This window comes from Thermobia domestica, chromosome 7, assembly GCF_964235325.1.
Source record: "Thermobia domestica chromosome 7, izTheDome1.hap1.1, whole genome shotgun sequence".
NCBI classification, from domain to species: domain Eukaryota; kingdom Metazoa; phylum Arthropoda; class Insecta; order Zygentoma; family Lepismatidae; genus Thermobia; species Thermobia domestica.
In genome coordinates this window covers 258,309,953-258,327,941 of record NC_137460.1, presented here as the reverse complement: position 1 = coordinate 258,327,941, position 17,989 = coordinate 258,309,953, and the positions used below count along the sequence as shown (strand labels likewise).

General features: G+C 36.6%; 1 protein-coding gene across 1 annotated transcript in view; it reads left to right on the top strand.

The window, feature by feature from the left end:
* LOC145689689 (uncharacterized) overlaps positions 1-16,662 on the top strand; it is a 177,307-nt gene extending 160,645 nt beyond the window's left edge. The window contains exons 8-9 of the mRNA XM_081763886.1: positions 9,389-9,571; positions 16,544-16,662. Of these exons, the coding sequence (XP_081620012.1) occupies positions 9,389-9,571; positions 16,544-16,662 (302 nt within the window). The remainder of the gene's footprint in view (positions 1-9,388; positions 9,572-16,543) is intronic.
* The last annotated feature ends 1,327 nt before the right edge of the window (positions 16,663-17,989 follow it).

The following is a 17,989-nucleotide window of genomic DNA, read 5'->3' as shown; positions in this document are numbered from 1 at the left end:
ATGACCATGTAGTGTTGTAAAAAAACGTTTTTTTTCTGTAAAGATTTTTTAAAATAAAAACATCGTTCTTTTTCATGTATTTTTCAAGTGTCTGTTTTTTCTGGCAACTATTATTTATTGATTTATGTTGCAGATTATTGAAATAATCAATAGAACTTGAGTCGAAGCCCTCGTAGCTTACAAATCGTCTGTTTCCTTTTACCTATACGAGCAAAATTGTGATTATTTCTTTCGGTTCCAGGTCATTTTTGGCGCTTTCCTACATTTCCAGTTAGTGACTTATTCTTCAAAAACTATTCATTCGATTGATATGGTTAAAGCCTAGTTTTTGTAGAAAATGGATGTGGCTATTTTTTGGTGTAAGTTGCATTGCAGTGTTGCCAACGGGTGGGAAATTATTGAGAGAAATGAAGGGGTGAAAATTTACAAAAAACTCCCTAACGAATTTCAAATTTTTTTGTATCTAGCACCACCGCTGCTATATGGGTTCAAATCACTAAACAAATCTTTGGTGTGTTGGCAAGGTACAGTGAAATCCTGAAGTCGCTGGCTTCCATTTAAAGAGGGAAAGAAAAAAATATGTCATACACATGGAATTTTGACACTTTTTACTCTTCAGAAGCAAACATCAAATATGCTGGGGCTACAGCTTCTCTAATTATCCTATTGAAACTTTTATGGTGCGTTCTCTAGGGCAAAGAGGAAGCTTTCAGGTAGTTATATGTTTGTTTCAATGTAACCAGTAAGAGGGTAATAATAGAGGGAAAAAGGGAAATTTTCCGAATTTTTCACCTAATAGCGGGAATTAATTGTTTTGGCTGGAAACGCTGCCATCAGACAGATGAAAACTATCAGAAAATAAACCGTAGTACTCCAAGAATATATCCAACAAGTATCATGGCAATATATAACAAAGTAAGCATAACATTTTTAAAAAATTTCAATGTACCTCAGAAATTCATAATTTTCTTACCATTTACATAACATGGTTTATTATAAACCTCAACTGCACTTCTCCTAATTATTTTAGTGAATTTTTTTATGGTGCACTGTGTAGGCTAAGGATGAGACTTTAGACACTGGTACGTTTGTTTGAATGTAGCCAACAAGAAGGAAATAATAGAAGTAAAGAAGGAATTTTTTCCAAAATTTGCCCCGAAAATCTGGAAATAAAATTTTCTGTAGCTGGAAACACTACTATCAGACACACACAAACTATCTTAAAATAAGTTTTGATATCCCTCTAATATATCCTACAAGTATTGTGACGATATCTAATAAAATAAGCATGTCAATAAAAAATATCTCATTCTACCTTCAAAAAAATCACAGTTATCTTTCCAATTAGAGAAAGGTCTACTGTAAACCTCAACTGTGCTTCCCCTAATTATCCTATTGAAACTTTCTATAGTGCGCTGTGTAGAGCAAAGACGAGACTTCCAGATACTAGTACGTTTGTTCCAATGTACCCAACAAGAGGGAAATAATAGAGACAAAACATATAATTTTTCCAAAATGTTCCCCTAAAATCTGGAATTAAAATTTTCTGTAGCTGGCAACACTGCTACCAGACAGACGAAAACTATCTTAAATTAAACATTGGTACACCACTAAGATATCCTAAAAGTGTTATGGCCATATTTAAGGAACAAAGCTTCTAATTACCAAAAATATATTACGGTAAACAGAAAAGTAAGGGAAAACTAGAAAAATCAAGGGTTAGAACCTAAATACGAATTTTACGTGCGCCGCCTAATTACCCCATTGTAACGATCTGTACTTGCGTTTGTTAAGTAAGGGCAAATGTTCGATTGGCGTAAGTTGACTTGTACTCGAACATATAGGTACGGATTTATAAACAAAATTTCTAATTTTTTGCCCAAATATAGGAGAATTTTAATTACCCTAATTGGCAACACTGCGCGCTGTCCCGTCCAATTGATGTCAACAGTTAAGTATCCATCCGAGGTATCTACCTGGCAAGTGTTAAGGATGTCTTTCTACAACGAAGGAAGCTACATGGAAAAAAGAAGTAAAGGAAATTTAAAATTAGAAAACTCTCGAATTTTTGACTGGGGTGAAATTTGAGAAGGAAATTCGACACCAGAAGAAAAAGAAATTAATATGATAAACTATAGTCCAGCCATATTTTGCAAGAATAATATCCCGATATCTTAATTAGTGTCCACACAGGAGCGGATTAAACAAGTGACACACCCGTGTGTGCCACTTTGGCCACCCGGACCACCGAGTATACATTTGATTACATTTTTTTGACTACTAACTCGTGTTGTTGTAGTAGTTATAGTCTCGACTAATAATAATAACTTTGTAAACAATAACTTTATCAGGAAAATTTTCTCTCCTTTTTACATCTTAGTTCCGACACTGTTGGTGAGAAATGCAGGGTGTTTCAAAATAAATTTTGAGGTTTTAAGTCTTCGTAGTACTTATTACATTTTACGTACAATTATAAGCAATGCATCAAGTAAAAGAGCACCTCAAACAGTCTTTGCTACAAGTGTTCAATGTGAGATTCATTCGTCACACGGCACACATCTAGTCGATAGGCGAGAAAGGCCCATAAACTTTCCACCATATGGCACAAAACACATTCAATTTAGGGGAATCTCGTTTCAACTGTACCAACTCCTGAGGATTTGCTGACGGCCAGATACAAACATTATGAGTGTTCACATTAACTCTTAGGTGAAAGGTCGGTTTATCACTGAAGACGACACGATCCAGAAAATCTTCATTGTTATATAGAAATATTTCATTGCGAAATTGGCACGTAAATCGTAGTTTGTAGGCTTTAGACCTGCAGCAACTGCAAACGATAAAGACATAGTTGCAAGCGTCTCCTTAATATTCTTCACACAGACGGTTGCACTGTACAGGTTCAGTCTTTATTAAAAGACAAAAAGCTTTCTGCTCTCTAGTCTCCATCTTTGTTACTTGCTCTTTCTAACGGCATACAGAAGAAACAATGCATGTGCATGCGTGCATACAAAAGTGTTTTGAGTTGTTCTTTCATTTGATATATTTATAATTGTAAGTTAATTGTAATAGATACTACAAAGTTTCAAAATCCTAATATTAATTTTGAAACACCCTGCATTACTTCAAATTGAGTCATCCTATATTCATGTCTTTTATATACATATCATCAGAGCCGTGCAATGGCATAATTTGCCGCCTCCCCCTTTCTCCAGAAAGAACAAATCTTAAAAGTCATGATTTTAAGTATGCTACTCCAGCATGAACGACAAAGGTGAGGGTAAGTGCAGTGCCACTCAGAAAGTCTTAAATACTTACTAAAAATGCAATCCCATTGTGTCTCTTTCTTTCTTTAAATATTAATTTATTGTGTTACTGAAAGATAAAGTAAACACACCTGCAGAGGAAAGATGGTAATTCTTTTTATAGAATTCAATATCGAGCTTCAATCTCAATGTATCAGTTTGCAGTTTCAGTGCAACTAGTTCTTTTATCTTTATTTCTTGATTTTTCTTCTACATCTTCTAACATTGTTTTAAAAAAAAACTTGTTTCTATCTTCAATGATAAGGAACTGACAAAAACAAGACTAGTTTCATATCAAAACTGTGATAACTTACTAAATGGAACAGATATTCACTACTATTAGAGAATTGAATTCTTGCATTTGACAACAATCAAGCAATTTGTGCTCAGATTTATTCGACCATTATCTTTAGCATTGCCCATGTGGCCTTAAACTAATGCAACCAAACATAATTTATGAATGTAGTATTCTAATAGAAGATCAGCTTAGTAAATGTAACTACCATCATCATGAAGTACGTTTCCAACAAGAAATATTTAATTTAAATAATATACTTATGACAGATTTTGCCGGACCATCCAAGCTTGCCGCTCCACGCAAATGCACGTGTTGCATATATGGTAGAGCCGGCTCTGCATATCATATATATCTAGTCGACAAATTATTTATATATGATATTTAGAAAAATATTATTAGGCAAATTAGTATTAGTTTTTACCTTTAGACAAGTTATTGGAATTTTATACTCTCGTGACATTATTTTCGTACTCATTAAAGGCCTGCTTTCACGAAAAAACAAAATTTCATTTCTATTTTTATTTCTTAGTTGATATTGATGAACACTGCTGAAACCCGAATTGTTAATAGGTATGGTATTTATGTAAATTGTAAAATATTTGTAGCGTATCGGCATCTAGCGTTTAATTTATGTTGTATTTTACGGTGATTACACCTACATAAAAATATTTCATATTTAAATAGACGTTAAATGCAATACAAATGACTATTTAAAAAAAACGAAATTTAGAAAAAAACGAGAGGCAATTCTTTTTTTTTACAAAAAAACGTGCATTTCTGAAAAAATACGAACCGATTTTTCTATTTACAACACTATGAGCATGTTAGTAATATTGCAGCAGTTTTCTCACCTATAGCAAAGATATCGAAACAGTTTAAATCTAGGGCTTGCACTAAACTAGACTCGGTTTCAACAGTCCAAACTAAGGATGGCCACAAAGTTCCGGTTCCGGCGGAACCGGTTCTCTGAAATCAGGTTTTCAGAACCGGTTCTGGAACCGGTTCCGGACCTGGATCCGAAAAGCCGGTTCCAGAACCGGATCTTAGGAACCGGTTCCAGACCTGGATCCGAAAGCCCCCAAAGACCCGTAAAGGAGGCACAAATTTCACCTTCAAAACACTGCAAAGAAGACCATGCGCTTGTGCCCTCCCCGCCCAGACTCTTGTGCCCCCAGAAAAAAAATTAGGCCACCAGTGTTTTTTGTTTTGTTTTTATTTTGGTCCACCATTTTGTGTTTAGCCAAATGAGTTGGCCAGTTTGCCTCTTTAACCATTGGGTTTCCCAGTTACCCAGTTTATTTAGCCAAATGAGACAAGCGGCCGCCGCCTGGGCGCCTGCCTGTCGCTTCCACTATTTCATCTAACACACTGTTCACAGCCTTCCAGCAGCTCGGGTTTAGCGTAGGGATCGTCACAAAGTTTCGGTTCCAGACCTGGATCCGAAAACCCGGTTCCAGAACCGGATCTTGAGAACCGGTCCCAGATCTGGATCCGAGGACCCGGTTTTAGTCCTGGATCCGAAGAACCGGTTCTAGACCTGGATCCGAAGAACAGGTTCCAGAGCTGGATCCGTAAAACCGGTTCCAAACCTAGATCCGAAAAACCGGTTCCGGAACCCGATCTTCCAGAACCGGATCCGTTCAGACCCGAAAACCGGTTCCAACAGGAACCGGTTCTGGCCATCCCTAGAATATAGGACGAGAGGTTAGTTTCAAAGCGATTATTGGAAATGAAAGTCTGCTTAAGGAGGCTAATGAAATTTGCGTTAGACTCGTGAATTTTGTAACATTCAAAAACCTTATCGTGAACAGTATAAAATTACCACATCCCGACGTTCATAAATATGCTTGGAACTCACCAGATGGAAAACACATAATTAAATCTATCACGTTTTTATAGATAGTTTTAAAAGATAGAAGAAGTCAGTCTAGAATAATTGACATTCAGTCGTTCAGAAGAGCTGACGGTAACAATAATCACTACCTCATAGCAGCTGTAATAACACAGAGATTATCGTTGAGTGAAGTAAATATTCATATGATGAAGAGAGATTTAATTTCAAGAGATTAGAGGAGATTGGAGGTAAGAGGGAATACCAGATTAAAGTGTCGAATAGATTCTCACTTTGAGGAGGTTTGGAGTGCAATAGTATTAATGGTACTTGGGTTGAAATCAGGGATAGCATTAAAATTTTAATCAAAGAAAAATTGAAACACGCGGAAATACATAGTAACAAACCATTGTTTGGCTACGAAATAACTAAATTAGCACCGAAGAAAAAACAGGTAAAACTACGTTGGCTACAAAATTCCAACGATATAAGTACACAGAATTTTGTTGGCGGCAGAGGGAAAATTTCCAAAACTTTTCGAACGAAGAAACGTGACTTTGTGCAAGTTAAAATTAATGAAGTTGGAGATAATAGTAAAAGTGAAAGCATTCGGTTTATGTATACGGGTATCAACAAATTTAAAACTGGCTATCTACCTCGCATTTATATATTAAAGAAAGCAGATAGAACAATTTTCACTGATACAGGTAAAAGAGACCTGCACGGGCTGGGCCTGGCCTGAGGCCCGAAGCCCGGCCCGGCCCGGCTTGCGGGCCGGGCTTGGGCGGGCCGACTCTATTATTTCATTGGGCCGGGCCGGGCTTAGGCGGGCCGACACTGATTTCTCTTCACGTCGGGCCGGGCTGGGGCCGACTAATTGCAATTCTTTAATAATTATTGACATTCGTTAAACGATAATTAGAATAAAGGTAAACGTTGAAGAAGAGTGCCCGTAAAAATGTTACAAAATGAAACTTCGAAAATTTATCGGGCCCGGGTCGGGCTTGGACAAGAATTTTAAAAAAAACTTATCGGCACCTGCAGGTCTCTAACAGGTAACATCTTGAAGAGATGGAAAGATTTTTTGGCCGGCTTTGCTCAACATGCACCCAAAAAGTAAGATACACACAAAAGAACCGCATATTCCAGAGCCTAACCGAACAGAAATAGAAATTGCTATGAAGAATTAAAGAAACGCCTATTTCCGAGTATAGACGAAATTCCGGATGAGGTAATTTCAGCACCAGGGGAAAAATTATGGAAGAAGATACAAAATTTATTGTTCTTATCTGGAACAAGGAAGAATTGCAGCAAGAGTGAAAAAAAAATCATTCCAATTCAGAAGAAAGGGGACAAATCTAATTGTAATAATTATCGAGTCATCACTGTTCTGCCAATATTCTTTAAAATCTTCTCAACCATTCTGTTAACCGCGTAAGCAGATGAAATTACCCGATATGATCAATGCGAATTTAGTTGAAATCGATCAACTGTCGACAAGATATTTATCATTCGTCAAATACTCACAAAGAAATGGAAATCTAATACCCAAGTACATCAATTATTTATTGATTTTAGAAAGATCTACAACACGGTTAGGATAGAAACGTTGTACAACATTCTTGCAAGATTTCGAATATCGAGAAAGCTAATTAGATTAATTAAGACGTGTTAAGAGAATTCCGAAGTAAAGTCTGAATAGGAAAATACTTGTCCATGAGTTTTCATGTCCAGAATGACTTTAAACCAGGAGGTACGTTGTCGCTGTTTTTCAACTTTGTTCTAGGCCATGCTATAGGGACAACCAAAGAAAACAGCCAGGGACTAGAGCTGAATGGTATTCGCCAGGTTATAGCGTATGCTGATGATGTGAATGTGATAAGGGATGATAGGAAAACAATATGAAGAAATGTAGAAGTTTTATTAAACGCGTGCAGCGACATGGCTTAAAAGTAAATGCAGATAAAATTAAATACATAGAAATTCGCTAGGATCGTAATACTACGAATTATTGATACTCTAAAATATCAAATAATACTTTCGACAAAGTAGATACTTTCAAATATCTAGGATCAATATTATCAGACCAAAACCATATCAAAAAGAAATGAAATATACGCTAAAAGCAGGGAATTCGTGTTATTGTTAAATTTAAAAACTTTTCTCTTCTCGAATTCTGTCGAGTGACTTGAAGGTCAAAAAATATAAAACGATAATCATGCCTGTTGAGCTGTATGGCTATGAAATATGGTCGCTCACTCTGAGGGAAGAAAGCAGACTGAAAAGGGAATGACGAATAGCGGAAACTTCATATTAGGAACTTCATAATGTATACCCTTTGCCAAATATTCCTAAGGTCATAAAGTCTAGAAGGCTGAGGAGGGCCAACAATGTAGTCAGAATGTTCTAATATATTTGTCTATGTATTTCCGAAACTGTATAGTGTTTGGAGCTCTCGCGTTTCTTCAAGAAAACTGTATCTCGGAAGGAAATTGGAAGGTTGTGAGTACGGCATAGTAGAACAAAACTAAAATGTGAAAAATCATTCAGGTGTTAAAGATTTAGCAAGTAGTTCTACTATGTTGAAGTATATATCCCGGGCAGTTATATACGTATGAGTACTAATACGTATGAACTACATATGAACTACGTAGTACTACTAATACAGCTACGTACTGTATAGATCCAACATTATTGAAAAATCATGAATGCACAGTTTTACACGATTGGCCAAAAATTCATCATAAAAGATGTTCTTTTAGCATTACATGACAAAATACGTGCTCTCCACAAGGCTGATATATAGTGCCAATTTGATTTATCATAGCTTCGGGTGCTAGTTCAATATCTCAGGTGGGTAATTATCTATCTAACTCTATGGCCTATCGAATCCTGAGTTCAATCCCTCTTTTTTTAAAAAAACAAAAACAAAAAAACCCCTCTCTATTGATTTCTGTCCTTAGCCAACTGGATCCACTTTCTACTTTCTATTCCTATTGCTCCGGGATTCATATTAACACTCTCCTTCCATCTGCACCTAGATCTTCTTAATGGTTGTTTTCCGATTGGTCTTCCAATTAGAGTTTGAAAGCGTTCCTACATGATCCACCACCCGACCCTACTAGACTTGAAGACCCTAACAATGTTTAGTAAACAGTTTATGATGTTTTCGGCAATCCTGATTTCCGTTACTCTTGGGTCCGAATATTCGTTTCACGATCTTGTCCTCAAATATTTGCAGTCTGCGTTCTTTCCTTAGAGTAAGCGATCATATTTCGCAACCATACAACACGACAGACATGATTATCATTTTATATATTTTAAGCTTCAAATTCCTCGACAGATTTCTTGACGACGTAAGATTTTGAAATGTATAATAATACGAATTCCTTGTGACTTTTTTTTTTACCGATATTTAATTTCTTCCGAATATGGTTTTGGTTTGTTAATACTGATTTTAGATATTTGAAAGTATCCACTTTGTCGAAAGTATAATTTGATATTTTGACGCATCCATAATTTGCAGTATTACGAACTTCCATGTCTCTAGTTTTCGCTACATTTACTTCTAAACCCATGTCCTTGCAAGTGTTTAATAAGGTCTCAGTATTTCTTTCTATTTTTCTCCTATTATTCTCAATTATATTTATTTCTTCAGCATACGCCATAACCTGGTGAATACCATTCAGTTCTAGAATTTTCTTCCTCTCTTTGATTTCGTGGGCAAGGAAAACATTATTGAAACAGTTAATCATTAAAAAATATACATATGTTTTACTCGATTATCTATTCCATAAAGTTATCAACTTCACAAGAATTGCACATTTTTTTTACAATATTTATAGTGGTTATTCAAGATCCAAGCATTGCAATAAAGTTAACATCCAAATCTATTCCTTCTTAACAAATTAAAATAGTGTTTTAATGATTTAATCTCATTTCATTATTCTCCAGGTATGTCTCTTGAAGATGAAAGCGTGCGTTGTTTGTTGGCAAACTTATTGAAGCCGTTGCTGGGAGGAATTGCCGGCTGTTGCCCGCGCTTTGAAGGACGGAATCCCTGCTGTTGGAAGCGGGAGGGCCTAATTGATTTGTTCAGTTACAATGGAGCTTTTGTTGATCCAAAATTTGGCATATGTAAGTATTGCTTAAGGTTTTCGGTTTGTACAACACTAAAAGTAGTTAAAAGATCTTAGAACGTAACACAGAGAGAATGTCTGTTCATAGTTAACATATATTCTCTACTGAATTTTCCCTGGCTCAATGTAGGAACGTTATTGATAATATAACACCAAATTAAAAGCGTACTTTTATGAGAAGTTTTATCATTGATAAGAAACAGCACTCTTGTTCTATTTTTTCACAAAACTCTTTCAGTCTCCTACAAAGTGCTTTCTGACGCAATTTTCCAATCTTCTTTTCCATTGTTTGAAGCACCTATAGAACTCTTCAATTTTCATATTGTCCATTGTCCTCAGCAAAGCTTCTTTTACAGATTCCTCATAATCAAAACGCATCGCTTTCAGATTTGTTTTCATTCATGGTAACCGAAAAAGTCACACGGGATCTACGTCTGGTAATTACGGAGGGTGGAGAATGATAGATAATCCCTGAGAGACCAAATGCTGGTTCACAGAGAAGGCTGTGTATGCGGAGGATGTTCCGGGTGTTTCCTTCACACATCCTTCCGCAAACGCCTTACAATTCTCAAATAAAAGTGCTGGTTAACAGTTTGAAAAGTGGAGACAAATTCCCAGTGCAAAATTTCACACACAGACACAAAAAGATCTCACTTGTCTTTCTTTCTTTCTTTCTTTCTTTAGTCGTGGAGAGCCGGGGATCTTTCACTAGCTAGATCTTTGCTTGGTTTCGGGTCATATCTGTAAAATCAAATCTCATCATCGGTAATGATATAGCCAAGAAGTTTGAGTTACTTTCAATAACATTCTTCAAATCATGGCTCAAATTCAGACGAATGTTTCTTTATCCTATGTAAGTAGGCAAGGAAGAAAACTTAGCAGCAGATCTCATTTGCAATTTAGCAGCTGAAATCCGCCAGTATGGGTTCCAACTCAGTCCTGTTCGTACTCAAGTTTCGTCGATCGTTGATTTTTTGCGGAATTTTTCAATGTTTTAGTCGTTTCGAGATAATGAAGGAAATCCAGAAGGAGCATCAGCTTTTACACTCTTCTACCAATGTTTCAAGAGCCCAAACCACTCAAAAGTTTTTGTGCTGCTCAGAAGATCCTTCTTGAAAGCCTATTGAAGCATTTAGTAAGCTTCCGTTGACAAATTTTCTAGCAGAAAACAAAATTTTAAACACACTCTTTGTTCCTTTAAATTTGCTCTAACGATTTCTTTGGCGGCAAACGAGAACAGTTGAGAAATACAAAAAACGATCAACCGTTTAACCTCCATTGCAGACGCCGCTTGGGCAACTTATTTGGGAAGGCCTACTAGATCCACCTAGCGAGAGAGGTGTCTACTACACCTAGGAACAACTGCACGCATTCAATCCGGTTTCTTTTGAATCTCTCTCCAGTATAGCTCCTTTTTCCTTATATATTCTATATTTTTGAATGTTTCAGCAGAAGGAAAGTTCACTGACAAACATGTTTTCAATATTTTTGTTCTATATTACGGTAATAGAATCAAATCGGAAGCATAACTCTTAAATATGGGCGAACGTTCCTTCGCAGGTAACGCTGTAAAGGTAACACCAGGGAATTTTTTAATATTCAACGCTGAGCATGGATTCTTCACTCCAGATAACAAGACTCTTGTGAATTCAGATGTATGTGGCACTTTTCTGTCATTAATTTATTATGGATATTACCTACAATATCTCAATATGAGTCTAAACTTTGCTTTAGATATACACGAAGCAAAGAATGGAAATTTTGCACGAAAATACTAGAAAACGAACTTATCGTCTTTCTAACTTGTTTCTTGGTCCATCTTTTTAAATTTTATAACTCTGCTTAGCTCAGAAGGTTATATTCAAACTTATTTTTTCATTATTCTTTCGAATACTGTATTCAAAGTTAGAGTAAAGTTTAGTGCATAATTGACTAATTACACCATCGACATTATTACATTAGCTATCAACTTGTATGTTACTACACTTTTGCTTACTATTACTTTGCTTTAGTAATTCAACATATAAAACATCACAATCCTGAGCAAATCACAAAGTTTTAATTTATATATTCGTGTTTAAGTTTCCCCAACTATCCTTACACGTATCTCCATCAAATACTGTGTTTGTTAAGGCCATTGTTTAGTTAGTTGGCGTATTGTTACTCGCTAACATTTTAATTAAACACTTTGTGCTTTGTCCAAATAAAGTTCAATTGTGTTCTGCACTTTGTGCTTAATGTAATAAACAAATTTCATTTGAGTCATTTTATACAGGGCGCGAGGGATAGCATGAGCTATGACCTCGAAATCCACAACCAACACACTTGAAAGGAACGGGCAATCCTAATAGTGTTGCTAACTGCCACAACAGTGAACTAGAATTTGGCGATTTGAAGCATTTCTGGGAAGGGGTGACAGAGACACTTTGAATCAATCTGCAGCCTTCCTTTTCTCATCTTCATTTTAGAAAAATCTGAACAATACATTAGCCTATTTATTTAATAAGGTGTAAAAGTGCATTCGGTGCAATAAAGGTTTCCTTACTCATTCATTGTTTTTTATTTATTTTTTAAATGAGTAAGCTAAGGTAAGTAAAACTTACATCACATAACACAACCTATATTTGCAATCCATTCATTCTGGGGACCACAACTCATGTCCTCACCTTAGGGAAATCGTGGCTACAGACCTGTCAACTCCTTCCTCCCCTCTCATACAAGGAAGTTTGTCATTTTCGCTGGTAAAATAAAGTGGTCCTATTAGTACCCTCCCTCCCCGGGTAGTTATTTATGACACAGATGGGGGCGTCTTGAGCGACACATGAAGAAGCCGAACCTGACAGAGTGTTCTTGTGTTCAGTGAAGTGTGGTTCTTTGTATATAGTTCTGTGTTGTTTTCACTTATGTTGGAGGTTAGTATCAGCATGGGTTAGAAACACTACCAAAAAATCTTCCTCCTCTCTCCACTGTCACGCTCGCAGCGAATAGCGTTCTTCCTACCTCCCGCTTCTCATAGCTCATGCTATCTCTCGCGCTCTGTACCAGGAACATTAAAATTGCCTATAGTGGCGGGACTGGTAGATAAACGAATTTTTGTTACAAGCATATTTATGAGGGTGTCAATCATTATCCGGAATGTAGCTATAACTTTCCCTTCCTTGTTCATACTGACCTATATTCTCGTTTGTTTTATTATTACGCGATTGTGGTCATGCAATGAATGTTTGATCCTAATAGACTGAAATAGTGATGTTGTCATTTCCTCTTCGTTACCATGGTGATCGCCATGTTGTTTTCTAAACAAACTCATGAAGCGATAGGAATACTATGAAGTATACTGTTAATAAGAACACAGTTAATAATAATTTTATAATATTTTGAAGACAAAGAAAAGTTGGCAGGAAAAGATACAGATTAAGAATACGGGTCCACTATTTAGGAAAATTTACGAGTAAAATCTAGCAATTAACGAAGTTACATATAAGGAACCTTTTTATACAGGGGCACATCTTTAGGTAATCTCATAAGATAGGAATTGCATAAGTAATGCCAACGTCAAAACCTTACTAGTTGCTTTTGTTTGTAAGGAATAATGAACAAAAGCAACTACACGCAATGAAAATACTCGTGAGGTACAGACTGATAATCTGTCGGCACAATGAAAATAGAACAAATACTTTATTTGTCTGCAAGGAAAAATAATAGTCTACTTTGAAATATTTGATGTTAATTATATTGGCATATTCAGATATTTTACGCCCACTCTTTAAAATATGAGTAAATAGTTACAATGGTTAAAAAATAAAGAAGCAATCAATAATAAAAAAAAGACACGAAGCTTCTAACCACATGCGTTCTGAGAATTTTCAATCTGGACCAATTTCTGGTCGGTTAACATGCATCGGATCTTTCCTTATATTTCCTACTTACCTTAAAAATATAACAAGGAAACATCCAATTAAAAGTGGTTCAGCATAAGCTTTAAACACTAGTTTTGTAGACCTACACGTTTGGAATGTAATGTGTGATACCGATGGTACTAAATAAAATTTTCCACAACTACTTAAATGTAATATTGGATAATAAATAAGCTAAATATATTTTGACACTTAATGTAACCTATAAATGTATAAAACACAAAATCTACGATATCAGGAGAAACATTTCACTTTCAACACTTGACATATTTTAACATATCATTTACCTAATTGCTTGCATTTTCCATGTTTTCGTAGTTTTATTCAATGGATTTTTTTTAAACATATGCAAGTGTTAGCAATCCGGAAGTTAACAGGTCATTGTTTTCGCTGTGAACTTAGGTTTTTAGGGCATGATGTTTAGAAAATAAAACTGAGATCACCATGGCAACGAGACGGATGTGACGTCACACTATTTCAGTCAATTCCTCCAATTGTTTTCCTTTTGTTGCTGATAAATCATTGCCGCTCCTTAGAAGTTTGTATCGAAGAGAAACAACGAGCAGTGATCCGGATGGTGTATCAGGGGCCGCAATCCATCAAAGACTCTCGGCACAATACGGGAACAGTGTCTTGCCGCAACGGTGAGTTTACGAATAGATCGAAAAATTCAAGAATTGTCGGACAAGTTTTACGACCATCTATGGTTCCTTCTTCATTCTTAAATTTTTCAACCTATTTGTAGACACTCCGTTGCGCCAAGCACTATTCCTGTATTGTGCCGAAAGTCTGATGGATTGTGGCCGCTGATACACCTTCCTACCACAAAAGCCGGATCATTGCTCGTTGTTTCTCTTTAGTGCAAACTTCTAAGGAGCGGCCATGATATATCTGCAACAAAAGGAAAACAATTGGAGGGATTAGGATCAAACTTTCATTGCATGACCATAAGAGCATAATAATAAAACAAACGAGGACATGTTAGTATGAGCAGTGCAAGAAAACTTACAGCTACCTTGCGGATAACTTGATTTACTTCTCGTATATTATCAATGAAATAACCAACAAGTAGTAGTATAGTCTGTTTGGAGTAGCATAGTGTAAATATATTACTAAATCCTTAGAGTGTTATTTGAGTTTAATTTATATAGCATCGAGATGCGAAGAGAATTTTAACTCCTCCATTCTGATTATTTTTAAAGAATAATTTAACACCATTTCCCTATCTTTCCTAAATAATAATTAATCATTTTAGTTAAATATATACCATCAATTTTTATTCAAATTTACTGTATATATACAAATAAAGTCGTAGTTATTATTTAACGTTTGAAGTCTTGAAGTTTTTCACTTGTATCTCGTAATAATACAGAACTACAAACGTACTACTAGAGACCTGCACGGGCCGGATTTATCGGCCCGAACCCAATCCAGCCCGAATGTGCCTAGGCCCGGCCCAGTGCGGCCCGAAAAGTTTTTAAGATTTTTGGCACGAGCCCGGCCCGATAAGTTTTTAAAATTCTTGGCCCAAGCACGGCCCGGGCCCGATAAATTTTGAAAGTTTAATTTTGTAACTTTTCACGGTCACACTTCTTCAACGTTTGCCTTTATTCTAATTATCGTTTAACGAAAGTCAATAATTATTGCAATTAATCGGCCCTAGCCCGGCCCGACCTGAAGATAAAATCAGTGTCGGCCCGTCCAAGCCCGGGTCTCGGGCCGACCCTGGCCCGTGCAGGTCTCTACGTTACTACTCATCTGCAGTTCATTATTTTTTTCATTGTCGAGTGTACAGTAAAATCATGTTATCACGATGGATTCTAATGTGCAGGATTAACAAGTTTATTATAACTCTTTCTCGTCTACGGATAAATAGAAACATAGATATATGAGTGTGATTCAGAAAGTAATGCCTTCTAGGTGATACCTTTATTTCAATTTGACAGGTAACACTGATACAGGTTTCAGTGGAAAGCTTGCAATATCAGCTTCAAATGATGATATCATTTTTCAATATAATCCAAATTACTTTCAATATACTTGCGCCAACACGAAGTAAGGTAAATCATGCAGTCAGCAAAGAATTGTAGTGGTGACTCGCTACACTATTATCGAAATGCTGCTTCCACTTCTGCACCACAATACTAGTGTTCGCCCTTAAGGTGATCCTTAAGCTTAAAGTCACAGGGACTAAATTACGGGCTAAGGGCAGGATGAGGTAGTACGTCAACAACCTTGTGAACAAATGGGACAACTTTGAAATTTTTGGAGTAGGAGAAGATGTGTAGCGGTACTCAATCGACTGACACTTCGTTTCCGAGTCGTAATTGTGTATCCAGGACTCGTAGCTGGCGATGAATGTTCGTGGGAGCACAACCTTCCTCCGTCAGAAATTCAATGACTGCCCGCTGTTTCAATAAGACGTCACCACTGGATGGCATGGATTGCTGCATTACCGAGCGAAGTAGCTCAAGTGGTACAGCGTTGGATTCGCATTCGGGAGGTCACGGGTTCGAATCCCGCTGCCGACCATCCTGACTGAGGTTTCCCAGGGTTTCCCTCAGTCCTACCAGGCAAATGCCGGGATGGTACCTACTAAACAGGCCCTGGCCGATCCCTTCCCAAATCCTTTCCATTGTTATTGTTGTTGTTGGATATCCAGTGTAAAATGGCCTCGGAGCTGTATCTGGTGATTGTTAAATAAATAAATAAATAAAATAAATTACTCTGAAACGAGAAGAGATAGGAAGGTGAAATAAGTAACATTCTATAGCTTAAATATCAATGCAAAGTCATAGAAACAGTTCAGAATATTTGCAGGGCTATTGGCCAAGTAGTGGCCTTGGAGGCATTACTGTCTGAATTATCACGTATTTAATTTTTATTTTTCTCACCTAACAATACTTTCATTTTATCATTTAAAAGCCGTTAAATAATAGTACACATGATATGATGTATCTAGAACATAATTAATAGGGTAATTACTAACAGGTCTGTAGAAAAGTTCATGAAATCTGTTTATATTAAGTGTTGTTTTGCCTTTATACTTTCAGGTAATGGTGCAGGCTCAACATTGAACTGCCTGTATTCTCGATTGATGCAACCAGTGACTCACCCTCGCTGTTGCGCAGAGTTTAGAGTGAACAATCCCTGTTGTTGGATTCCTCTCTGAATGTTCTCTACAAAATATTTTTTAATTATTATTATTATAAATAAAGAATACTAACTTACATTGATAGACGTTACTATGTTTCTATAGTTCCTTCAATTACTTTCTTAGACTTCAGTTTTAAATTGAATCTCCACTTTACCAATCCTTCTCAGTTAAAATTAAATTAAAAACTTATGCCGTTATTAATGTCATTAGTTGATTTAGATGTTTGGAAAAAGAAAGCAGTTTTAGTTTGTTCAAATATTACTGAGATTTACAAGAAATAAATCTAAACACAAATGAAAAATTCTAAACATATTTTAATTAGTATTCAAAGATCTAATTATTGACCTAAATGATGAGCAATATTTAATTTTAATGATTTTGCTTGTTTGTTTGTGTCTTGAATCTTAGCGTCCCTCTGTAGCACCGAGGGTGTATGAGAACTGAACCTACAGTTTCAGGTGAAATTCAAATCACCGAAATGCATTAAATATTCTTCCACGGAGGTCGAATTATGGACCATATTAGAGATACAAATGTTCGGGTATAAGTGTTTGGGAATAAGTGGGTGCCCGTCGACCTGACGGTCTTGGGAAGGATTCCTCACTAAGCAAACTACGTGGAGAGGGATATGGCATTCAATGCTCCACTGCAAGCAGAGAGGGGTTAGAAGCCGATAAAGCACCACCGTAAGTTAGGCTAATGTTGTGATAAAAAATCTACCAATGCTCCACTGCAGGCAGAGAGACAGGTAAGGTTCCCGCAGGACTCTACTGCCAGCTAGGGGCTTTGAGGCTTTGGGCGTAGGTGAGGTACTTCCAAGCCTCCACTGGAAGCCTAGAAAGGGGATTTGACCAATCGAAACTGACATCCCTCGTTGACACCCTCTCTGTTATATAGATACTCCATGTGTATCAGCGGTGGTAGAGTTCCTTCGTCGTCACATGACCAGTGATGTCTCTGTTATCGTCTAAAGCTATAGTACTCCGTAGTAAGACGCACTTGCAAGCAGAAGCACTTGTCGGGTGTTTATAAACACAACTATGCAAGATATTATAATATTATTAAATAATATAGTGCCAATTGAAATAATAGAAAAGGAACTTTACTGTTGAGTTGACAACACTAAATTTTGTTGTATTATAGAGTATATAAAACAACACCCCCCATGTCCCCCATGAGCCTCCAAACATGCTTGCACACTGACGGTCTACCACTTCGATCATAGTCCATTACCGTTCCAAAGTCTCTAAATTTATCGATCAGTGCCCTTACAGTGTGACGATTCGGAACCGGCGTATCCGGAAACCTAGCTGCAAAAATTATCTTTGACTGTCTGTTTGTA